At 48.7% G+C, this 26213-nt stretch overlaps 2 protein-coding genes across 2 annotated transcripts; both read left to right on the top strand.

The window, feature by feature from the left end:
- Positions 1 to 2710: 2710 nt before the first annotated feature.
- LOC129401974 (class I histocompatibility antigen, Gogo-B*0201 alpha chain-like) lies at positions 2711 to 5286 on the top strand. The gene is made up of 6 exons (XM_055125594.1): positions 2711 to 2798; positions 3071 to 3337; positions 3514 to 3792; positions 4342 to 4617; positions 4738 to 4842; positions 5270 to 5286. Exons 1-6 carry the CDS (start codon positions 2720 to 2722, stop codon positions 5284 to 5286), a joined length of 1023 nt encoding a protein of 340 aa, XP_054981569.1. The 5' UTR covers positions 2711 to 2719.
- Positions 5287 to 22642: 17356 nt separating this feature from the next.
- Positions 22643 to 25323, top strand: LOC129401632 (patr class I histocompatibility antigen, A-2 alpha chain-like). The gene is made up of 6 exons (XM_055124357.1): positions 22643 to 22709; positions 22988 to 23254; positions 23443 to 23721; positions 24279 to 24554; positions 24673 to 24789; positions 25226 to 25323. The coding sequence occupies exons 1-6, from the start codon at positions 22643 to 22645 to the stop codon at positions 25321 to 25323; spliced, it is 1104 nt and encodes a 367-aa protein (XP_054980332.1).
- Positions 25324 to 26213: the final 890 nt, after the last annotated feature.

Raw genomic sequence — 26213 nt, 5'->3', positions numbered from 1 at the left:
CCTGGTCAGTGATGAACAGGGCAATCACCTTATTCACTTTCCAATCTGTCTGGTTCCTAAATCACTTTCAGCCCATATAAACAGAGTCTGAGGAGGGAACAGCTCCATCTCAGCTCCATCCCATGTGTGCCACATAGAACCCAGTGCTGAAACTCTTTTTTTAAGAAGAGATTTTGTGTAAACACCATGATTTACAAAGGTGTTCATTATACAATTATTTCAGGAAGTCCATGTTCCAATTCCAATTCCACCACCAATGTGACCTTCCCTTCACCAAAGTCCCATTTCCCACCCACCCCCTCAGCCTGCTCCCTTAGCAGGCACAAAGAAATTTAGTTCATATTGCTTGTTGCAATACATGCTAAAACATAAAATTATTCTTGCATTTAAAAATTCTCTTCGTAGTGGCAGTTCTTGCTGGGATGAATGCGGTGGCACATGCGCTCTAGCTCTCTGAGGTCGCACAGGTGGCCTGGCTCTCTGAGGTTGCACACACGCTCTGGCTCTGAGGTTGCGCACATCAGCTGTGGTGTCAGCACACTTGGCTGCATTGCTCACTATTTTGGTTGAACACACTGTCATTTTTCCCCCCCACCACCACCCACAAGCCTGACCCCCTAGTGGGCACAAAATAATTTACTTTATATTGCTTGTTACAATAAGAAAGTATCAGGAAACAGATCAATAGAAGTCAATCTGTGATCACTGTTCTATCTAACAATGGTGTTACTAAGCCACTGTCAGAGGGTTTTGTGGCTCTGAGCCTTCTGTGTTACTATTTTTGCTCACTGAGCTTGATGAACTTCTACACAATATTTTTTAAAAACTTTTTTTATTGAATCACTGTGAAATAGACCATTATAAAGCTGTTAACAATTGGATTTCAGTCGTACAGTATTCCAACACCCATCTCTCTGCCAGTGTACAATTCAAGCACCAGTGACCCCAGGTTCCCTCCCATCATGCCCATCCCCAACCCCCTGCATGCCTCTATGCCAGGTGCTTTTCCTCTCTCTCTCTCTCTCTCTCTCTCTCTCTCTCTCTCTCTCTCTCTCTGTCTGGGCATTGTGGTTTGCAATATTCTACAGAATATTTTATCAAATCTGCTGTTTTCCTACTGGGCTGGGGTCAGGTGGCTCAAACCACTATGAAATGCGGTGTTGCTCCAGAAGCTGGAATCATTTGGTGGCTTGACAGCTTGATGAGGTTCAGGTGTGGAGCTGGTTTATTTGTATGCCTGAAAGTTTTGGGCATGGGTGGGAGCTGGTGGCCCCTGGGCCGGGGAGGGCTGGGGTGTTTGGGGAACCTGCCCAACCCCATTCTGAGGAGGGCTCAGAGGTCAGCCCTGGCTGGTCTACATGAAAAATTTAGCAGCTTGGCATTCTTTTCAAGATTACTCAAAGAACTGGACCATTTCTATGCTGAAGAAAAGAAAAACACTTCTGGGGACTATATACATGAATAAAGAGATGGAAGAAATGTGTTCTTTATGGGACTTTTACACCCAGAATGTTGGTGATAGAGGTGGATTGTTGCCCCAGTAGGGGAGGGGGATTCCTGTATCTGCTCTATCTCTGCTTCCTCTCCTGAAAGTATCTCCCTTGAGAAAGCCCGTTACAAAGATGTTTTTCCCGATGAACCAAGGCCCTTGCATGTGTAAAAGTCTGTCTTGCATAGATTAAGGTCATTAGGTATTTGCCCAAAGAATGTTGTTCTGATGATTATGGATTCTAAGTAATAAATATGATTCATGGAGAACAGTCAGGGCTCAGTCCACAGGCTATGAGCCCCCTCACCGCATGCATTTTGCTCCCATTTCTGTCTCTTTCTTAGTCCTCATGGTGTCTCGGATTCAGGCCAGCTCAGCTGGTGCTGGTCCCCAGCAAAACTCTAATATGTTTTTCCTTCAAAAGACTTTCTACGGGCTGGTGAGATAGTATAGCAGGTAAGGTGCTTGCCTTGCCCCAGGCCAGAAATGGGTTCTATTGCCTGCATCCCCTATGTTCCCCTGAGCAGGAGTTAGGAGTAATTCCTGAGCACAGTGTGCATCGCTGGGTGTGACCCCTTGGCCCCACAAAAGACTTCCTGTTAGCAACAATATCAATAATATTGTTGATATTACTCCAGTTGAAGTCACTTTCAGACTTTAACTCTGCAAGGAGAGCTATTACAAAGGTAAGGCACTTGTCTTGCATGTGGCCAATACCGGTTTGATCCCGGCACCACATATGGTCCCATGAACCTGCCAGAAGTGATCCCTGAGTACAGAGCCAGGAGTTACTCCTGAGCACTGACTGGTGTGGCCAGGAGCCAAAGACAAAACAAAATCATCACCACCAACAATAAAGGGGCTTTAACTCAGATTCCTCTCATGGCAAATACTGACAGGCATAACCTGAATGCACAGAAGCATCTCTGAGGTCCTCAGGAACTTGTAAGATTATAGTGAGATACTGAAATAAAACCATGGAAAATCGCTAAGTCAGCCTCAGCCCTGGACATGGGCAGACAGTGTGACAAAGATCAGATGAGCGAGCAGGTGAGAGGGTAAAGTCCCAGGTCCCAGGTGTGGCTCCCAGTGTCCCCAGCGTGGTGTTGGGGGCGGGAGATCAGTACTGAGCATGCCTGGTCTACCCAGAGTTCACTCCTCCCTCTGCAACAGCGCCTTCTGCCAGGGTGCTCCTGACTCATCCCCAGTACTTACACTTCCACCAGTCTGATGGCTCCGACCATGTGGGATCCAGGACCCCTCCTGCTGCTGCTCTCGGTGGTCCTGGCTCGGACCCAGACCCGGTCAGGTGAGTGCAGGTGCAGGGTCAGGAGGAAAGTTAGTTGCGGGGAGGGGGGAGCAGGGGAAGGAGGAACTGCCAGGCACTGATGTTCAGGACCCTGCCCAGATGCACCCCAATTGTTCCTCCTTGTCACTACAACCTCCAACTCCTCCTGCGGTCCCTCCCCCCTTTCCCGCCTCCCTCTCCTCCTCCCCCCCATCACCCTGGACCCTGACGGGGTGGAGGTGGGGGGACCCGGGGCGGCGGGGCGGGCGGGTTTCACCCTCTCCCTCCCCCAGACTCCCACTCCCTGCGGTATTTCCGCACCGCCATGTCCCGGCCCGGCGGGGAGCCCCGCTTCATCACCGTCGGCTACGTGGACGACACGCAGTTCGTGCGCTTCGACAGCGACTCGGCGAGTCCGAGGATGGAGCCGCGGGCGCCGTGGGTGGAGCAGGAGGGACCCGAGTACTGGGAGGAGGAGACCCGGGTCGCCAAGGCCAACACACGGAATTACCGAGTGGGCCTGGGCAACCTGCGCGGCTACTACAACCAGAGCGAGGCGGGTGAGCGCGGCCGGGCAGGGACGAGCCAACACAGGGACGGGCCGGGTCGCCCCGAGGCGGGTCCGAGCGTCCAAGGGGCTGAGGGACCCGCCCCGGACCCTTGACAGGGAGAAGCCACGTGGTTCGCGCCCGGGTTTCATTTTCGGTTCGGGGTTAATCTGTGTGGGGCGGGTCAGACTCTCACACATACCAGAGCATGTACGGCTGCGACGTGGGGTCCGACGGGCGCCTCCTGCGCGGGTACAGTCAATACTCCTACGACGGCGCCGACTACCTCGCCCTGAACGAGGACCTGCGCTCCTGGACAGCGGCGGCGGGCACGCAGGCTTGGATCACCCAGCGCAAGTGGGAGCAGTGGGGTGCGGCTGAGCATCGCAGGAACTACCTGGAGGGCAGTTGCGTGGAGTGGCTCCTCAGATACCTGGAGGACTGGAAGGACACGCTGCTGCACCAAGGTACCGAGTACCCGAGTAGTGAGGACCCCTGACTTTCCCTGGGTTGGGGGAGGGCGATTCCCCTCAAGGAAGGACATAATTGGGCTCAGTGCCAGAACAGTGTCATGTCTACAGTAAGGAGAGGGACGGACGATATGGTTTCCATGTTCTGTACCAGAGGGACTCGCCCTCCCCTCAGGCCCACCCTGTGTCCACAGGACCCTGAGGACTCTAGGTGTTCCCTGGGGGTGGTTCGACCTTCTCTAAAATTACAAATGTGGGTTTCCTTGGACCTCACAGCCATCTGTGAACTCTCACAGATCTTAGCTTTGACTCCTGCTTCTCTCAGTCACTCACCCTCCACCAAGGTCACGACAGAGTCAGTGTCTCCTGAGAGACCCTAACCTCCTTCCCAACCCTGTTCAGGAACTTTCCAAGGATAGGATTTTATCCGGTTTCTCCAGCCAAGTTTGTGTCTGGATTTTTGCCTCCTATTCCAAACCAATTATCCTGCTCATCCTCAGTGTGGAAGTGACCCAAAGTATGAATTATCTCATTCTTCCTCCTCAGAAGCCCCCAAAATACACATCACCCGCCACCCCTTCTCTGACCGGGAGGTCACCCTGAGGTGCTGGGCCCTGGGCTTCTACCCCGCCGAGATCACCCTGACCTGGCAGCGTGATGGGGAGGACCTGACCCAGGACACAGAGCTGGTGGAGACCAGGCCTTCAGGGGATGGAACCTTCCAGAAGTGGGCGGCTGTGCTGGTGCCTTCTGGAGAGGAGCAGAGATACACGTGCCGTGTGCAGCACCAGGGGCTGCCGGAGCCTGTCACCCTGAGATGGGGTGAGGAGGGGGACGGGGCACAGAGCCTGTTCTCAGGGGAATCAAGGTCAGCCCCTCTGGGGAACTGTTGAGGGTTCGGCTGAGGCCGGGGGTCAGACCCTCTCCTTCCTCCCTTCCCAGAGCCCCCTTCTCAGCCCACCATCCTCACTGTGGGCCTAGTTCTCCTCGGGGCTGTGGCTTTTGGAGCTGTGGTGAGAGCTGTGATCTGCAGGAAGAAGCGCTCAGGTAAGATGGGCTGGGGAGGGGGAATCTGTCCAACATGGCAAGTCTTGAGTCTTGTCCCACTCTGGGAGTCTCCACCTGTATTAATTCTCCTGCCTCATTAGCAGGAGCACCACCCGCCCCTGTGCTGTTGCTCACACTCCCCTGCGTGTGCCGCTCTCAGGTTTGCTCAGGAAAGACACTTTCACCTCCATAAGCTGGGGATGAACCTGGTTCCCAGGGTCCCAGGTCGCAGGAACTGCCCCTGTGAGCACAGACCAACATGAGCGGCTGCTCAGTCCTGGAGTGTCTCCTTCCTGCATTTTTCCTGGTCCTGCCCTCAGTGTTCAGAGTTCTGATGCTTCTCTGGGGCCTGGGCCCAGAGAGCTGCTCTGTGGCCTCAGGACCCAGTGCTCTCCCCGACCTTCCCTGGGCTGTTTCCTTCCCGCAGGTGAGGAAGGAGGATAGTACACTCAGGCTGCAAGTAAGTGTGGGCAGGGCTGGGGCCCTGGAATCCTGGGGACAGAGACCAGAGCTCACAGGGAGCTCCTGCACCCCTAGTTCCTCCTCTAGTCCTACCTCCTGTGGCTCTAATCTTGGCCTGTTTGTTCCTCCCCAGTTCCAAGGGCTCTGGTGAATGTCTCTTGCACCCTAGAGGTGAAACTTTGGAGGCTGTAGTGGGCAGAATTAGGTAGAGGGACAGGACTGGGTTTGGGGGTTCTTTGAGAGGGATGTTTGGAACTTGTTAGGATGTCACCACTTTGTCACTCACCTGAGTCTCTTCATTCTTTTCTCTCCCAGTGTGAGACAGCTGCCCCACTGTGGATCCTCACATCCCAGTGTTGTGACTCAAGAACTGCTGATTCAACCGGTGTTGGCGTGGATGCGGGGAGAAAGGGACTCTTCTTCACTGCTGGTGGGAATGCCGACTGGTTCAGCCCTTTTGGAAAACAATATGGACGATTCTCAAAAAATTAGAAATTGAGCTTCCATTTGACCCAGCAATACCACTCCTGGGAATATATCCCGGAGAGGCAAAAAGGTATAGTAGAGATGGCATATGTATTTCTATGTTCATTGCAGCACTGTTTACAATAGCCAGAATCTGGAAAAAACCAGAGTGCCCCAAAACAGATGACTGGCTAAAGAAACTCTGGTACATCTACACAATGGAATACTATGTAGCCGTCAGAAAACATGAAGTCATGAAATTTGCATATAAATGGATCAACATGGAAAGTATCATGTTGAGTGAAATGAGTCAGAAAGAAAGAGACAGACATAGAAAGATTGCACTCATATGTGGAATATAATGTAACTGAGAAGTACAAGTTGGCAATGATGCAACTTCTGGCAGATATCTCTCTGAACTTAGTTACTAAAATATAGAAACCCAAAACCGAAAGGCCGCTAAGTGTGGTCACTAGACCTCATACCTCTTCATCCTCAGCAATGGAAAACAAATTATCTAATGCTTCCTTTTCAGCAGGTCTGACTTTAGGGGAGAGACTCTCCAAACAATAATAGTGAGTTTTGTTGAAATATTGAATGCAATCAAAGTGAAAGTAAAGTGAAATTTATTAGTTACACAGGCAGGGGGGCTAAGGGTGGGGGGCTAGGGGTGTGGGGGGGTTAGGGGTGTGGGGGTGCGGGGTGGAGCTATACTGGGATTCTTGGTGGTGGAATATGTGCACTGGTGAAGGGATGGGTATTTGAGCATTGTATAACTGAGATTTAAGCCTGAAAACTTTGTAACTTTCCACATGGTGACTCAATAAAAAAATTAAAAAAAAAAAAAAGAACTGCTGATTCTTTCTGCCCTGGGACCTGAGTATGTCTGTGTCCTGTCACATACCATAAGGGGGAAGACTGGCCATCCCTGCCCACCGGGTTCTCCCCTACATGGCCTGCATTCTCTTCCCTGATGCTCTGTGTTGGATTGACGTGGAGGATATTATGCTGAGTGAAAGAGATAGAAGAAGAAGAACAAATATAGAATGACTGCATTCATTTGTGGTACATAAAAAAATTGAGAGAATAGAAGACTAATATCCAAGGCCAGGGAGAACAAGGGCTAGGGGGATTGGTCAATGTTTGGAATCTATCACAAGTGTGTGTGAGGCAGAGGAGATAAGATAGAAAGTGACCAGTATCACAATAATAGTTGGAAATGATCACACTAGACAAGAATTGGGTGCTAAAAGTAGGTAAAGGGATATATATGATAACCTTTCAGAATCTGAACTGCAAATCACAATGCCAGAAAGGTGGGAGAGAGAGAGAGAGAGAGAGAGAGAGAGAGAGAGAGAGAGAGAGAGAGAGAGAGAGAAAGAGAGAGAGAGAAGAAAAGTGCCTGCCATAAAGGCAGGCCTGGGTGGGTTGGGGGATGCTTGGAGAGAAAATGGGGACACTGGTGGTGGGAAATGTATGCTGTTGGAGGGATGGGTATTGGAAAACTGTATGACTGGAACCTAATTATGAACAGCTTTGTAAGGGTCTATCTCACAGTGATTCAATAAAAAAAAAATCTTTAAAAAAAAACACAGTGGAGGTAGAAGAACTTGATGTGATATATTTAAATTCCAATATAAAAATTCCAACAAGGCCCTCAAGGTGCCCAGAGCTGTGGCAGGAGTTGAACTCAGATTCTGCTGCAAAGTCTTACTGTTCACCCCAGAATCAGGGATCAGAATTGGACACTGCGGGGCATGCAGGCCTTATTCTTTGCCCTACTTGGTTTGGTTTCGTGCATGTCCCTGATACCCCAGTACTGGGGAACTGAGGGGAATATTCTGGATCTGGAAGGAACATTGACCCCTGGCTCACCCCTCCCCCCACCATATCCTTTCTCCTTCCATGCATGTGTGCTGCACGATCCCTGCAACTAGAGAAATCACCTATGACTTAAACTGTCCTTGTCAATAAGATCCAACATCTCTGTGGTTTCTCACCAGGTAACACACAGACTCTCCAGCTCCCCCACCCAGAGCCCTTGTGCCCCCCACAGTGAACCCCCCTGCCCAGACACCTACTAAGCTGACCCTTCCCTGCCCCTCCGGCCCCTGCACTCTTTTTAGGCCTCATGATGTCCCTCTTTCCACCCTCCCCTCACTTCTCCAGGAGTCCCCCCTACCCATCTCACTCGCCAGTCCCCTGGAGACTTCTCTGACTCGTGCCCTCATATTAGAGCTGGATAATCGGGGTTGGTTCCCAGGAGGAGGTACTCCTGAATCTGTTATTCCTGTGAGGAGCAGCAGGAACAGGAATCTGAGAAGCCCTGACACTTGGGGTTGCCAACTCAGAACTCTTATGACACAGAGACCTGCATATCCCTGAGCAGAGTGCAGGGGTCACTGGGTGGGGAGTAAACATCCTCAGACCTTTCATCTGACAGCCCCCCTCGCTTCCCTTCCTCCTTCACCCCCTGTGCAATCCTTGTCCTGCTGCTGGGAACCAGGGAGACCCAGGGACTTCCTGTCTGAGTCAGCAGGACAAAGAAGCACTCTTGTAATTAGCCTTGTGGCCACACAGGGGCGCTGTCATGCTGCTGTGCTGGTTAACTTTGGGACTGAGCAACAAAGGGGTGAAGATGCTTTGATAGGAGTCCTGGAACTGGGCTCAGAAACGGGGAAAGCTCAGGGACCCCAACCTGACTGACATTTACATCTTTACTCCCAGAACCCTACTCTCCAGTCCCTTGATGGAAACCCCAGAAAAACCTTAAAATTAAAGCTGTTCCTTTTTCGAAGGGTTACTCACTGGACTTAAAAGATCTTATTTGTTTCAAGTGCATCATCTCTCAGCCTTGCAAACCATAGACAATAATCTCATCTTTGCACACATACACCTGAGGACAATTTTTGTTTGTTCTACTTTGGATTTTGCTTTGGTCTGGTTTCTTGTAGTTTTGATTTGGGGCTGGGATTGGGGGATGCCCAGAATCTTCCATATGCAAGGTCAGAGGCTCTACTGCTGAACCACAACCCCAGCCCAGCTCAAATGCATATTTTGGTAGAGGTGGGAGTGTGGGGTGGTGGGCACATGATGCACATGCAGTCATGGGGATTGGACCTTGGGGGCTCCAATATGCAAAGCATTCCAGTTTTTTGAGCCATCTCCCCAAGAGCTTTTTTCCTACTTAGTTCCTAAGTCATACCTTTCTCACCCCCCCCATTTAATTGATAGATCATCATTACAGTATTTTTAATAATCGTTTTATGCATACATTGCATAGCAGTCATCACCAAAGTCCTTGCTTCCCTCCACCAGTGTCCCAAAGTCCCATCCTTCCTCCCACTTTCCCTTCCCCCGAACCCCATCTCCAGGCAATTAGCTCAGTTCTGTTCATCTGTCCAGTTCCACAGCCTTTGGCAGTACTGACTTTTTTCAAATGTTTTTCTTTACTTTCAAGTACTATTAGTTACAAAAACTTGCAAAGGTGAGAATAGTAGTATATAATGCCAGGAGTTTGGCTCCATAGCTTGGAAGCGGGCCTCACATGTTGGTGGAAAGTCATTCCACATCGAGAAGGGAACACCAAGTAAAATGTGATTGGAGATCCTGCGCGGGGAGGGAGATGCGTGCTGAAAGTAGACTAGAGACTGAACATGATGGTCACTCAATACCCCTGTTGCAAACCACAACACCCAAAAGGATAGAGAGAGAACAAATTGGAATGCCCTGCCACAGAGGCGGGGTGGGGTGGGGGGATGGGATGGGGGGGTAGGTGGGATACTGGGTTCATTGGTGGTGGAGAATGGACACTGGTGGAGGTATGGGCTCTCGAACATTGCATGAGGGAAAAACAAGCATGAAAAGGTGTGAATCTGTAACTGTACCCTCACTGTGAGTCACTAAAAAAAATTAAAAATTAAAAAAAAATCTTGCAAAGGTGGCATAGAGTTCACATAAACTCACCCAATTTCAACTAATATTATATTGCTGTGCCCGAGTTCTTTATAACAGAAGACAGAAGGACAGAAGTTTATTTCATGGTGATGGGTCTCCAGGGATGGTGATGGGAGACTAACCCATTTGACAAAGAATTCAAAAACTAAGGTTGCATTTTTTTACTTTAATTAAACCTTGCAAGATTGGGACCAGAGCCATAGCACGGTGGTGTTTGCTTTGCACACGGCTGACCCATGTTCAATCCCTGGCATCCTGTCAGTCCCCCAAGCACCACCAGGAGTAATTCCGGAGTGCAGAACAGGAGCAACCTCTGAGAATCACTGGATGTCACCCCAAAACCAAAAAGAGATTATATTATAATTCATTAAGTGCCATGATCCAGAAACTCACAAATAAACCTCTGAAGAGGAAGGAAGGGAGCAACATGCTACAGAGATGCTATGGGACCCTGTGCAGGCGACCCTGTGCCAGGCTATCTCATGCCTCCCCTCCTATCCCAGAAAAAGCCTCAACAGTCAAAAACCTCCAGAACTCAGTTGCTGTCATGCTCACAATCCATCTCCACAGGCTTGGACAAGCCTTATCCCTGAGTGAATCTACTGAACTACCCAGGTATGGGGACTAGGGAATGAAATTTCTAGGCTTGCAGAGTCAGAAATGGGTGACCTCTCCACATCTCCCTGTTCATCTGGTAGCCTGGCAATCATGCCCTCGAACTGCGTCTGGCGCCATTTAAGCTCCATTTAATCTCATTAATAGCCATGATTCAGAGACTCACAAAAAATCTCAGAAGAGGAAGAGAGTAACACACCGCAGAGATGCCACCAGACCCCAACGTCACCATTCAATAAAAAATTTAATTCTTGGGGTTGGAGCGATAGCAGAGCGGGTAGCGCGTTTGCATGCAGCCAACATGGGTTCGATTCCCAACATCCCATATGGTCCTCCGAGCACCACCAGGAGCAATTCCTGAGTGTAAGAGACAGGAGTAACCCCTGCGCAACGCTGGGTGTGACCCAAAAAGAAAAAAAAATGTTTTGGATTAATTTTTTTGTTTACAATACTATTAACAAGGATTTCTCATGCACGTTGGTTAATCATACCGCCAGTCTCACGGTTATGAATGAGGAGGAGCCTCTATATGAGTATGTGTTTAGGGAAACTGAGACGTTACTGGTGCCCGCTGGAGCAAACCAATGAACAACTGGAGGACAGTGCTATATTCAGACACAGGACCTGACGCCAGATAGGGCGCCCCCTAGTGTGCACAGCAGGGAGCTCATGGAGAGCTCCCAGCTAGGAAGCACAATTCGGACTGAGTTGTCTTTCTGCTCTATGGCCACACGGGGGCGCCGCTACTCTGCTCGCTCCTACTTTGCAGGGGCGGGGCTGTGGTCTGACTCAGGCTGAGATGCTGACCTGGAGGAGGACATACATGGGATGAAGGTGCCTTCAGAGCAGTCCTGGGGTCAGGATTGGGAGCCTTGCGAAAGGGAAACCAATGGGACCTTGTGCTGTGCTGAGGTTCCAAAATGTCCCCAGAACCTCTTTCTCCAGCCCGTGAAGCCAAAACTAGAAACTGCAAGGTAAATTTCCTTCCACTCCCTGTTCCCTTTCTTAGGAACATTCTTCATCTTTTATCACTATCACATTTCTACAGCTAATAATTCCATGTCAGGGCAGTATCACGAATCTCCACACTGTATTTGGATGCTACTGTTTTCTTTTTTCTCTGAGGACCCTATCCCAGGATCACGCACCCCAAGTGAGGTCCCAATAACAGCTCCTGAGACAAGGGGAAAGGTCTGTGTGGCCTTAGTAATAGTAACTGCAGCTCATATCTATGGCTACTTTGCTGCACTTTCCACCAATCTGTTCCGTGTCCTCTCCTGCTGCCCCATGTGGGTCTCTGAGCCCAGCAGAGTCCAGCCCTGCCCTCCCACAGGCCATTTCCCAGTCAGTCACTCTCTCATCTCCTGAGCGCTGCTCCACTTCCTCCTCCCTCTGCCAACCAGTCAGGTCCCTCCCCATCACCTTGCTCAGATGATGAATTTATCTGATAGTCTTTTCATTGTTTGATTTTGGGGTCACACCTGGCTATAGTCAGGGGTAACTCTTCGTAGGGTTAAGCTGACTACATGGGGTGTCAGGAATAGAACCCTGGTCAGTGGCGAGCAAGGCAATCGCCTTATTCACTTTCCAATCTGTTTGGTCCCTTTATCACGTTCACCCCGTATAAACAGAGTCTGAGGAGAGAACAGCTCCGTCATCTCCCTACTCTCTCATCAGGACCTGGATGCTCTTTCCCCCAGGGAGGGGCAGGAGAACAATGGTCCTGGCCTGTCCAAGGACCCCTCAGCTTTGAACAGGATTGGTAACTGGAAAAGATACTAATAAATCAAAACAAATGCTACCACATTATTCCATTGTCAGCCCCATGTTCTCCACGACCTGCTGTCTCTTGTCTTCCATGCTGAGTGCCCAGATGGAGCCAGGGCTCACCCATGGGAGCCTGGATCCCTGCTGACCACGTTCACCTTTGATCCTCATTAACACAACCAGATTTTTAGTCCATATCTCACCTACCAATTTGACATTTATTTTTACCAAATGGATCTATAACTTGTTTTTCAGAAACCTAATACATCTGTAAAGTTTGAGGTACCTAATAATCATGTACCCCATTTTCTGAAGAAAGCAGTGTTTTACCTGTTAGGTGACTCTCATTGTTCTCCAGTTGACTGTTCAAAATTATATAACACAATTATTAAAAAAAACATTTCTACATATATATAAAGCTTAATTGTTCCATATACATCACATAAAACTACAGATCAAAGGCAGAAGAAAATATGAAAATCCAGTTAGCTTCTGATGAGACAGAGAAGATGCTTAGAAGATATAAAATGTAAAGGATTCACTCTTCCACAGCACCATCTATGTTCTGAATTAGTTTTGTTCTTTTTCCTTCTTATTTAGGGGTGGGAACTCTCGAGCAGTGCTCAAGAGACTGAGCGAGCTTCAGGGTTTCCAGCACCTCACCAGTGGTGCTCTGAGGCCCATGTGTGAGCACAGAACCCGGCTGCATGTGCCCCTTAACCCCTGCAGTGTTAGAAAAGATGAAGTCATAAAATTTGCACATAGGTGTATCAACATGGAAAGTATCATGTTAAGTGAAATGGGTCAGGAAGAAAGGGACAGATATGGAAAGATTGCACTCATTTGTGAAATACAAAGTAACAGAATGAAGACTAACACCCAAGAATAGTAGAGATAAGTACCAGGAAGATTGCTCCACAGCTTTAAAGCTGGCCTCACGTGCTGGGGAAAAGGCAGCTCAGATAGAGAAGAAACCACCAAGTAAAGGGTGCTAGGAGGGCCTGCTCGAGATGGGAGATGCATGCTGAAAGTAAACTATAGACCAAATGTGATGGCCACTTAATACCTCTATTGAAAACCACAACACCCAAAAGGAGAGTGAGAGCAAAAGTTAATGCCCTGCCACAGAGGCAGGGTGGGATGAAGGGGACAGGGTGTAGGTGGTGGAAGGGATACTGGGATCATTAGTGGTGGAGAATGGGCACTGGTGGAGGGATAGGTACTCAATCATTGTATGACTGAAACACAAGCATATAAGTTTGTAAGTCTGTAATTGTAGCTCTTGGTGATTCATTAATAAAAAATTATTTATAAATAAATAAATAAATGCTTCTAAACAACTTTTATTAGCTACTACCAGCTCACGCAGCCTCCATTGGTTCTTTTACACAAATACGGATTCAGAAATCAAGGCCTAAAGTCATCTTAAAAATAAATAAATGAGGGGCTGGAGCGATAGCACAGCGGGTAGGGCATTTGCCTTGCATGCGGCCGACCCCAGTTCTAATCCCAGCATCCCATATGGTCCCCTGAGCACCGCCAGGGGTAATTCCTGAGTGAAGAGCCAGGAGTAACCACTGTGCATCGCCGGGTGTGACCAAAAAAACAAAATAAATATATAAATAAATGAATGAATGAAAGAAAGCCCATTACAAAGATATTTTCCCCATGAACCAAGACCCTTCGATGTGTAAAAGTCTATTTTGGATAGATTTAGGTAGTTAGTTTTTGCCCAAAGAATGTTGTTCTGATGATTATGTTGTTCTAAATAATATGTTGTTCTAAATAATAAATATGATTCACAAAGAACAGTCCGAGTTCAGTCCTCAGGCTGTGAACCTCTACACCGTTTGCTTTTCACTCCCATGTCTGTGTCTTTCTTAGTCCTCATGGTGTCTCTGGTTCAGGCTTGCTCAGTTAGGGCTGGTCCCCAGCAAAAATCTAATATGGTTTTTCTTCAAAAGACTTTCTAGAGTCTGGTGAGATAGTATAGCAGGTAAGGTGCTTGCCTTGCACCTTGCCAGAAACATGTTCTATTTGGCTTCATTCCATATGTTTCCCCCTCAAGTACTGCCAGTAGTAATTCCTGAGTACAGTATCACTGGGTGTGACCCCCTGCCTCCCCCCCAAAAAAAACACATCTAGTTAGCATTAATCTGTTTTTTGTATTATTCCAGTTGAAGCCATTTTCAGGCTTTAACTGTGCAGGAGAAATATTACAAAGGTAAGGTACTCGTGTTGCATGTGGCTAACATGGGTTTGTTCCCCCAACACCACATGAACCTGCCAGGAGTGAGCCCTGAGACCAGAGCCAGGAGTTACCCCTGAGCAATGACTGGTGTGGCCAAGACCTAAAAACAAAACAAAATCATCACCACCCACAATAAAGGGCTTTAACTCAGATTCCTTTCGCGGCAAACACTGATAAGCATAACTTGAATGCACAGAAGAATTTCTGGGGTCCTCAGGAACTTGTAAGATTGTAGTGAGATCCTGAAATGAAAACCATGGAAAATCGCTGAGTCAGTCTCAGCCTGGACACGGGGAGACAGTGGGACAAAGATTGGGTAAGGGAGCAGGTGAGAGGGTGAAGTCCCAGGTCCCAGGTGTGGTTCCCAGTGACTTGGTCCCAGTGTGGTGCTGGGGACCAGAGATCAGGACTGGGGATTCCTGGTCTCCCCAGAGTTTTACTTCTTCCTCTGCAACCTGTCAGCGCCTTCATCTGGACACTCGTGGCGCATCCCCAGTCCTCACTCCCATTGGGTATCACTGTCTAGATCAGCCAATCAGCCTCAGCGCGGCTCCCGGTTATAAACTGATGGGAATGGCGAGAGAGTTAGAACCGGCCGATTCTCTGAGTATGTGGGAGCCACGACCCCCCTTTCTGCTGCTCTCGGGGGCCCTGGCCCTTACCCTGACTCGGGCGAGTGAGTGCGGGGTCTGGAGGGGAGTTTGTTGAGGGGAAAAGGGTGGGGACTGCCAGGCATGATATGCAGGACCCAGGAGAAGGAGTTTCTCCAGTTCTTCCCCCAATGTTCCTCCTTGTTCCCCCCAACCTTCAACTACTGCTGCGCCCCTCCCCTTTCCCGTCTCCTTCCCATCTCCTCCTACCCCACATCATCCTGGATCCGGGCCAAGGGACTGGACGGCGGGTCGGGCCGGCCGGATCTCACCCCTTCCCCTCCCCCAGGTCCCCACTCCTTGCGGTATTTCCGCACGGCCGGCCGCGTCCCGGCCCGGCGGGAGTCCTGCTTCATCGCCGTCGGCTACGTGGACGACACGCAGTTCTTGCGCTGAACCAAGAAGACCTGGAATATGAGTAATATGATCGTATCAGTAGACGCAGAGAAAGCATTTGACAAAATGCAGCACCACTTTATGATGAAAACTCTCAGGAAAATGGGCTTTGAAGGAACTTTCCTCAAAGTCATCTACCAAAGCCCATTGCAAGCATCATTCTCAATGGGGAAAAACTAAAAGCCCTCCCTCTAACATGGGGCACAAGACAAGATTGCCCCCTTTTGCCATTCCTATTCAATATAGTACTGGAAGTACTGGCCATAGCAGTGAGGCAAGAACAAGAGAACAAAGGCATACAGATACGAAAGGAAAAGGTCAAGCTATCACTATTTGCAGATGTGAGGTCTTTAATTCTCTTTAATACACTACTTAGAAAGCCCTAAAGACTCTACAGAAAAGTTCCTAGAGCCTGGCAAACAGCGAGAGTATCCCGCCCATATGGCAGAGCCTGGCAAGCTACCCATGGCATATTTGATATGCCAAAAACAGTAACAAGTCTCACAATGGAGACGTTATTGGTGCCTGCTCGAGCAAATCATTGAACAATTGGATGACAGTGCTACAGTGCTATAGTTAAGACTACAAAATCAACACCCAAAAGTCCATGAATTTTTTATATACAAGTAATGAATGAGAAGAATGAGACATTAAAAAAATCCCATTCACAATAGTACCTCAGGAAATCAAGTAACTCAGAATCAGCTTAACGAAAGAGGTAAAGGACTTATACAAGGAAAATCACAAAACGCTACTTCAAGAAAAATAGAGGACAGTAGAAAATGGAGACACATCCCCTACTCATGTATAGGGAGGATTAATATTATCAAAATGGCAATACTGCCCAGAGCACTATACAAATTTAATGTGGTCCCTCTCAGGATACCCATGACATTTTTCTTTTTTAAAAAAATTTTATTGAATCACTGTGAGATGTTACAAGCTTTCATATTTGGGTTACAATCACACAATGATCAAACATCCATCCCTTCACCAGTGCACATTCCCCACCACCAGTATCCTAAGCCACTCGTTGTCCAATAGTGAGCTGTTAAATTTCTAAGTGTTTGATTTCATTTTCTGTTTGTGTGATTTATTTCTAATTTCAGCGCATCATGGTCTGAGAAGATTGTTGATGCAATCTCTATCTTCTTAATTTTATGGAGGCATGTTTTGTGGCTCAGCATGTGGTCTATCTTGGAGAATGTTCCGTGCACACTTAGAATAATGTGTATTCAGCTCTTTGAGGATGAAGTGTCCTGAAGTTCCTTTCTTCCATTTCTTCCCTCAAACGAAGTATGTCCTTGTTAAGCTTAAGTATGGTTGATCTATCAAGAGGTCATAAAGCAGTGTTGAAGTCTTCCACTAGTATCGTGTTGCTATCGATGTCTTTCTTCAAGTCTATGAGTTGTTTTACGTACTTTGCTGGTCCCTCATTAGGTGTATATAAATTTAGTATTGTTATTTCTTCCTGTTGTACAGATTCCTTTATCAATAAGAAATGACCTTCACTGTCTCTTGTGACCTTCTTCAGTCTGAAATCAATGTGGTCTGATACTAGGATGGCTACCCTAGCTTTTTTATGGGAGTTGTTCGCCTGTAGGATTGTTTTCCAACCTTTGACTTGGAGCCTGTATTTACTCTCACTGTTGAGATGTGTTTCTTGCAGGCAGTAGGATGTTGGGTTCAATTTTCTAATCCATCCTGCCAGCCTGTGTCTTTTAATTGGTGCGTTTCACCCATTGACACTGAGAGAGATTATTGTTATTGGGTTTTGTCCCCATAACAATTTTTCTACTGAAATTTGTTGTATTTGAGGGGTCTGTTTTGTCTTAAAGTAGCTTATTCAGTTGTTCTTGTAACCATGGTTTTGAGTCTATGAAGTTCCTGAGCTGTTGTTTATCTGTGAAACTGTGTGTTGTTCCTTCTGTTATGAATGAGAGTCTAGCCGGGTAAAGCATTTTGGTGAGGCATTTATTTCATTGAGATTTTTTTTCATGTGCTTGTTTTATTTGGCTCACAATGTATTTAAGACACACTGATTTTACTGTCAAAAGATCCTGATAACTCCCAAACCAGATAATTTATACGATGCGTCAACTCCAGGGTAGTCTATTAAAGTTGGCAAGCCAAGAAAAATGTTTTGTTTTGTTTTGTTTTGTTTTGCTTTTTGGGTCACACCTGGCAATGCACAGGGGTTACTTCTGGCTCTGCACTCAGGAATCACCCCTGGCGGTGCTCAGGGGACCATATGGGATGCTGGGAATTGAACCCGGGTCAGCCAAATGCAAGGCAAATGCCCTACCCGCTGTGCTATCGCTCCAGCCCCTGAAAAATGTTTTTTTAATAAAAATTCAGACTTTCAATATTTTTTATTTTTTTGTTGTTTTTTTAATGTTTCTAAATTTTTTTATTAGTGAATCACTGTGAGATAAAGTTACAGACTTACAAGTTTTCATGCTTACATTTCAGTCATACAATGATCAAGTACCCATCCCTCCACCAGTGCCCATTTTCCACCACAAATGGTCCCAGCATCCCTCCCACTACCCCCACCCTGTCCCCTTCACCCCACCCTGACACTGTGGAAGGGTATTCCCTTTTGCTCGCTCTCTCTCTTTTTGGGTGTTGTGATTTGCTACAGAGGTATTAAGTAGGCATCATGTTTAGTCTATAGTCTATTTTCAGCCTTTATCTCCCATCCCTAGTGAGCCCGCCTAGCACCCTTTGCTTGGTGATCCCTTCTCTATCAGAACTGCTTCTTCATTTAGCATGTGAGGTATCCTTACACACACCCTCAAATATATGTTCATTGCGTTTTTTCACTATAACCCACCACAGTTTTGGGGCCGTGAGGATTTCATCAGACAAGTCGGCTGTGAATCTTAAGGATGCTCCTTTATTGGCAAATTCTTTCTTTGATCTTACTGCTCTCAGGATTTTGTCTCTATCTAAGGTTTTGGTCATTTTGATCAGGATGTGTCTTGGGGTATTTTTATTTGGATTTCTTCTAGCTGGTACCCTTTGGGCCTCCTGAATGTGGTTGCATGTTTTCTTCAGCTCTGGGAACATCATAGCAATGATGTCTTTGACAGTTTCGTCTTCATCGGGGTTTTCTTCCTGTCCCTCTGGGACTCCAATAATTCTTATATTACTCCTCTTGGCTTCATCATGATCTTCTCTTGCCATCTGTTCCCAGATTGTCAGTCTTTTTTCCATTTTCTCTTCTTTTCTAGAGAGTCTCTGGACTTCATCTTCGAGCTCACTGATTCTGTACTCAGCAGCTGTTATTCTGCTGCTGAGGCCTTCCACTGAGTTTTTTTATTCGCCGACCAGATTTTTTTCTCTTCTGGCTGGAGCGATAGCACCGTGGTTGGGCTTTCGCCTTTCATGTGGCCAACCCGTGTTTGATTCCTCCACCCCTCTCCGAGAGCCCAGAGAGCCCGGCAAGCTACTGAGAGTATGGAGCCCACACGGCAGAGCCTGGCAAGCTACCCGTGCATATTGGATATGCCAAAAACAGTAACAATAAGTCTCTCAATGAGAGATGTTACTGGTGCCCGTGAGTAACGGATGACAGTGACAGTGACAATGACCAGGTTTTTCAGGTCTGACATTTCCGTTTGTAATTTTGTTTGCATTTTTTGCATTTCTACCTTCAAATCCTCTTGTATTTTATTGGGCATTGCTTTCTATTGTTTATTTTAGCTCCTTAAGCATCCTCAGTTGCTCCCTTCTAAATTCCTTGTCAGAGAGGTTATCTAGCACTTCACTGCTTTGGGGATCTTCTGCCTAGCCTCTTCAATAAGTAAGCTTGGTGGGGATCTGCATTGCTTTACCATTGTGAACTATGTGGCTTAACCCTTCACACTCACTGTTACTATTCTGCTTATGATTGATTGAGGTATTAATTAATTGATATTAACACTATTAACTGAGGTGGGCTTAATGAGTTATTGGCTAATGTGTTTCTGGTAGTTAAGCTAACCTGGTGAAAGTTCCAGCTAAGAGGGTAACTTATGGTTCTTACGGGATATGGAAGGGAGAGAATAACTCGAGGCCATGTTGGCAGCCGTGGCTCCGGGAAGGAGCCCTGACACTGGCCGGGCGGATACCTGGATGGGATGAGTAGGGATTCGTGGAAAGTTGCAGCTTGGGGTGCAGGCGCAGCGTTCCTCAGTTCCTGTCCCCTGCAGACCAAGGATGAAAATCGGCTTTCCTGGGGACTGGTTAGAATCATGACTCCAGAAAGGACCCCTGACAGGGGCTGATACCTGGATGGGATGAGCAGAGGATGCATGGAACATTGCCACCCATGACATTTTTCAAAGAAATAGACAGAACACTCCTGAAATTTATAGGGAACAATAAATCCCCACGAAGAGCTAAATCAATCCTTGGGGAAAAGAAGATGGGTGGCATCACCTTTCCCAACTCCAAACTGTATTACAAAGCAGTAGTAATTAAAACAGCATGTTATTGGGCTAGAAACAGACCTGCGGACCAATGAAACAGAGCTGGATATCCTGTCACAGACTCCCAAAATACATGACCACTTAATCTTTGGCAAAGGATCAAGAAGTGTGAAGTGGAACAAGGAAAGCCTCTTCAACAAGTAGTGCTGGGAAAACTGGATAGCTACCTGCAAAAAAATAAACGCTGACCTCTGTCTAATGCCAGGCACAAAAGTCAGATCAAAGTGGATTAAAGACTTCAATATCAGACATGAATCCATAAGGTACACAGAGGAAAATGTAGGCAGAGCTCTTCGTGACATTGAAGCTGAAAGTATCTTTAAGAATGAAACACCACTGACCAAGCAAGTGGAAACAAACACGAACAAAGGGGACTACATCAAACTAGGAAGCTTCTGCACTTCAAAATAAACAGTGACCAAAATACAGAGAGAGCCCACAGAATTGGAAAGAATATCTATTCAATACCAATCTGATGAGCGATTAATATCCAGGATATACAAGACACTAGTAGAACTGTACAAGAAAAAGACCTCCAACCCTATCAAAAAATGGGGTGAAGAAATGAACAGCAACTTCCTCAAAATAGAAATACAAATGGCCAAAAAGCACATGAAAAATACTCCACATCACTAGTCATCAGTGAGATGCAAATCAAAACAGCAATGAGATATCACCTCACACCACAGAGACTGGCACACATCAAAAAGAACAAAAGCAACCAGTGCTGGCGTGGATGTGGAGTAAAAGGGATGCTCTTTCACTGTTGGTGAGAATGTCGACTGGTCCAGCCTTTCTGGAAAAAAATATGCACAGCCCTTCAAAAACTAGAAATTGAGCTTCCATTCGACCCCCCAATACCACTTCTAGGAATATATCACAAGGGTGCAAAAAAGCACAGTAAAAATGACATCTGTGCCTATAGGTTCATTGCAGCACTGTTCACAATAGCCAAAATCTGGAAACAACCCAAGTGCCGGAGAACAGATAACTGGTTAAAGAAACTTCAGTACATCTACACAATGGCTTTCAGGAGCAGCTTTCGAGAGAGATGAAGTCATGAAATTTGCATATAAGTGGGTAGACATGGAGAGTATCATGCTAAGTGAAATGAGTCAGAAAGAGTGACAGATATATAAAAGGACTGCACTTATTTGTGGAGTATAAAATAACATAACATGAGACTGACACCCACCTATGGAATTATACATGGAAGTGCTCAGAGAATCATATGTGTTATCTGGGATCAAAATCCAGTCAGATGCAAGCAAGGGAAATGTCCTACCTGCTGGTGGCCCCTGGGCCAAGGAGGACTGGTGTGTTTGGGGAATCTGCCCAACCCCATTCTGAGGAAGGCTCAGAGCTCAGCCCTGACTGGTCTACATGAAAAATTTAGCAGCTTGGCGTTCTTTTCAAGATTACTCAAAGAACTGGACCATTTCTATGCTGAAGAAAAAAACACACACACACTTCTGGGGACTAGATACATAAATAAAGAGATGGAAAAAATATGTTCTTTATGGGACTTTTACACCCAGAATGTTGGTGCTAGACGTGGACTGTTGCCCCAGTAGGGGAGGGGGATTCCTGTATCTGCTCTATCTCTGCTTCCTCTCCTGAAAGTATCTCCCTTGAGAAAGCCCATTACAAAGATGTTTTTCCCCATAAACCAAGGCCCTTGCATGTGTAAAAGTCTGTCTTGAATAGATTAAGGTCATTAGGTATTAGCCCAAAGAATGTTGTTCTGATGATTATGGATTCTAAGTAATAAATATGATTCATGGAGAACAGTCAGGGCTCAGTCCACAGGCTATGAGCCTCCTCACCACACGCTTTTTGTTCCAATTTCTGTCTCTTTCTTAGTCCTCATGGTGTCCCGAATTCAGGCCAGCTCAGCTAGGGCTGGTAGCCAGCAAAAATCTAATATGTTTTTCCTTCAAAAGATTTTATAGGGGCTGGCGAGATAGTATAGCAGGTAAGGTGCTTGCCTTGCCCCTTGCCAGAAATGGTTTCTATTGCCTGCATCCCCTATGTTCCCCTGAGCAGAGGGAATTCCTGAGTACAGTGAGCATCACTGGGTGTGACCCCTTGCCCCCCACAAAAGACTTCCTGTTAGCATGAATTTATTGTTGATATTATTCCAGCTTATTATAAAGTTCATTTTCAGGCTTTAACTCTGCAAGGAGAGCTATTACAAAGGTAAGGCACTTGTCTTGCATGTGGCCAATACCAGTTTGATCCCGGCACCACATATGGTCCCATGACCATATCACTGCCAGAAGTGATCCCTGAGTACAGAGCCAGCAGTTACTCCTAAGCACTGACTGGTGTGGCCAAGAGCCAAAGACAAAACAAAATCATCACCACCAACAATAAAGGGGCTTTAACTCAGATTCATCTCATGGCAAACACTGACAGGCATAACCCGAATGCACAGAAGCATCTCTGAGGTCCTCAGGAACTTGTAAGATTATAGTGAGATACTGAAATGAAAACCATGGAAAATCGCTAAGTCAGCCTCAGCCCTGGACATGGGCAGACAGTGTGACAAAGATCAGATAAGCGAGCAGGTGAGAGGGTAAAGTCCCAGGTCCCAGGTGTGGCTCCCAGTGTCCCCAGCGTGGTGTTGGGGGCGGGAGATCAGTACTGAGCATGCCTGGTCTACCCAGAGTTCACTCTTCCCTCTGCAACAGCGCCTTCTGCCCGGGTACTCGTGACGTGTCCCCAGTACTTACACTTCCACCAGCCAGAAGGCTCTGACTATGTGGGATCCAGGACCCCTCCTGCTGCTGCTCTCCGGGGCCCTGGCTCTGACCCAGACCCGGGCGGGTGAGTACGGGGTCAGGAGGAAAGTTAGTTGCAGGGAGAGGGAGGTGTGGGAGGGGGTTGGGGAGGGGGTGCCAGACATTGATGTGCAGGACCCTGCCCAGATGCCCCCCAATTGTTCCTCCTTGTCACCACAACCTCCAACTCCTCCTGCGGTCCCTCCCCCTTTCCGGTCTCCCTCTCCTCCTACCCGCCCCCCATCATCCTGAACCCTGGCGGGTTCGGGCTAGGGGGACGCGGGGCGGCAGGGCGGACTTGGTCTCACCCTCTCCCTCCCCCAGGTCCCCATTCCCTGCAGTATTTCCGCACCGCCGTGTCCCGGCCCGGCGGGGAGCCCCGCTTCATCGCCGTCGGCTACGTGGACGACACGCAGTTCGTGCGCTTCGACAGCGACTCGGCGAGTCCGAGGATGGAGCCGCGGGCGCCGTGGGTGGAGCAGGAGGGACCCGAGTACTGGGAGGAGGAGACCCGGGTCGCCAAGGCCAACACACGGATTTACCGAGTGGCCCTGGACAACCTGCGCGGCTACTACAACCAGAGCGAGGCAGGTGAGCGCGGCCGGGCAGGGACGAGCCAACACGGGGACGGGACGGGTCGCCCCTAGGCGGGTCCGAGGCGAGTCCGAGCGTCCGAGGGGCTGAGGGACCCGACCCCGTACCCTTGACGGGGAGAAGCCACGTGGTTCGCGCCCTGGTTTCATTTTCGGTTCGGGGTTAATCTGTGCGGGGCGGGTCAGACTCTCACACATACCAGAGCATGTACGGCTGCGACGTGGGGTCCGACGGGCGCCTCCTGCGCGGGTACACTCAATACTCCTACGACGGCGCCGACTACCTCACCCTGAACGAGGACCTGCGCTCCTGGACGGCGGCGGTGGGCACGCAGGCTTGGAGAACCCAGCGCAAGTGGGAGCAGAGAGGTGCGGCTGAGCATCGCAGGAACTACCTGAATGACATCTGCGTGACTTGGCTCCTCAGATACCTGGAGAAGGGGAAGGACATGCTGCTGCGCACAGGTACGAGTTCCCGAGTGGTGAGGACCCCAGAACTTACCTGGGGGCGGTGATGGGGGGCGACTCCCCTCAAGGAGGGACATAATGGGGTTCAGTGCCAAAACAGTGCCCCATCTTCAGTCAGGAGGGGGATAGAGCCCCCTGGTTTCCATGTTCTGTACAGAGGGACTCGCCCTCCCCTCAGGCCCACCCTGTGTCCACAGGACCATGAAGGACTCTAGGTGTTCCCTGGGGGAGGGGAAACCTGCTCTGTAATAACAAATGTGGGTTCCCTGGAACCCCACAGCCATCTGTGAACTCTCTCAGGTCTTAGCTCTGACTCCTGCTTCTCTCAGTCCCTCACCCTCCACCCAAGGCAGGATAAGAATCAGTGTCTCCTGAGAGACCCTAACCACCTACCCAAACCCTGTTCAGGAACTTTCCAAGGAATTAGGATTTTATCCAGTTTCCCCAGCCAAGTTTGTGTTTGGATTTTTGCCTCCTATTCCAAACCAATTATCCTGTTCATCCTTATTATGGAAGTGACCCAAATTGTGAATTTTCTCATATTTCCTCCTCAGAGGCCCCCGAAAGACACATAACCCACCACCCCTTCTCTGACCGGGAGGTCACCCTGAGGTGCTGGGCCCTGGGCTTCTACCCTGCCAAGATCACCCTGACCTGGCAGCGTGATGGGGAGGACGTGACCCAGGACACAGAGCTGGTGGAGACCAGGCCCTCAGGGGATGGAACCTTCCAGAAGTGGGCAGCGGTGGTGGTGCCTTCTGGAGAGGAGCAGAGATACACGTGCCATGTGCAGCACGAAGGGCTGCCAGAGCCTGTCACCCTGAGATGGGGTAAGAGGAAGACCAGGCATAGAGCCTGTTCTCAGGGAATCAAGGTTGGCCCCTCTGGGGAACTGTTGAGGGTCAGGCTGGGGCTGGGAGTCAGACCCTCTCCTTCCTCCCTTCCCAGAGCCCCCTTCTCAGCCCACCCTCCTCACTGTGGGCATCATTGTCGGCCTGGCTCTCCTCGGGGCTGTGCTCACTGGAGCTGTGGTGCCAGCTGTGATCCGCAGGAGGAGGCGCTCAGGTAAGATGGGGGCAGGGGGGAATCTGTCCACCATGGCAAGTCTTGAATCTTGTCCCACTTCGGTGGTCTCTTCCCCCCTACCCCCCATATTACTTCTCCTGTCTTGTTAGTGGGAGCATCACTCGCCCCTGTGCTGTTGCTCACACTCCCCTGTGTGTGCCGCTCTCAGGTTTGCTCATGAAAGACACTTTCACCTCCATAAGCTGGGGATGAACCTGGTCCCCAGGGTCCCAGGTCACAGGGACTGTCCCTGTGAGCACAGACAGCCAGGAGAGGCTGGTCAGTCCAGGAACATCTCCTTCCTCTGTGTTTCCTGGTCCTGCCCTCAGTCTTCAGTGTTCTGACTCTTCCCTGGGGCCTGGGCCTAGAGAGCTGCTCTGTGGGCTCAGGACCCAGTGCTCTCCCCGACCTTCCCTGGGCTGTTTCCTTCCCGCAGGTGAGGAAGGAGGACAGTACACTCTAGTTGCAAGTAAGTATGGGGCCCTGGATTCCTGGATAGAGACCAGAGCCCACGGGGAGCTCTCGCACCCCTAGATCCTCCTCAAGTCCTAACCCCTGGGGTTCTGACCTTGGCTTGTTGGTTCCTCCCCAGACAGTGACAGTTCCAAGGACTCTAATGAATCTCTCTTGCATCCAATAAGTGAGACTCTGGAGGCTATAGTGGGCAGAATTATGTAGAGGGACAGGACTGGGTTTGGGGGTCCTTTGAGCGGGATGCTGGGTTCAGGATGTCACCACTTCTGTCACTCACCTGAGTCTCTTCATTCTTTTCTCTCACAGCGTGAGACAGCTGCACCTCTGGGCATCCTCACTTCCCAGTGCTGTGACTCAAGAACTGCTGATTCTCTGTCTGCCCTGGGACCCGAGTGTCCTGTCACATACCATAAAGGGGGAGACTGGCATCCTTGCCCACTGGGTGCTCCCACACATGGCCTGCATTCTCTTCCCTGATGCTCTGTGTTATGTCAGCACAGAGTCAGCACAGGACTCAGCCGTCTCCATCTGTGTTCTCCTTTTGTATTCCTGAATAATGGTGCTCACTTATTGAAACCCGCATCAGATTTGCATTTTTCTAATTCTTGTTTTGTGAGATTGAGGGGTTAGTAAAGGAAAACCCTGAAATCTGATAGGGAAAAAAATGGAAATCCTGAGACCTTCCATGTGTTTTCTGTTTGGATTTGAGTCTGTCCCTGAGGTGACAGGAGAGGTTGTGAGTGGATGGTCAGGGACAGACCTGTGCCCAGTATGTCTCTTTCTCAGTCTTTGTGGGTTTTGATGTGGTCACTCATATGTCTGGGTCATCTCTCCTGCTTCTTCTCCTGGTCTCTAAGTACCACCTCATTCCACAGGCCTTCCTCACAGGGACTCAGGTAACACCCGGCTTCATCCTGTCTTAGGACCATGAGCAGCGAGGGCTTCTGTGC

Source organism: Sorex araneus, chromosome 2 (genome assembly GCF_027595985.1).
Source record: "Sorex araneus isolate mSorAra2 chromosome 2, mSorAra2.pri, whole genome shotgun sequence".
Lineage (NCBI taxonomy): Eukaryota > Metazoa > Chordata > Mammalia > Eulipotyphla > Soricidae > Sorex > Sorex araneus.
Note: the sequence above shows the minus strand (reverse complement) of the source record. Positions and strands in the feature narration are given on the sequence as shown.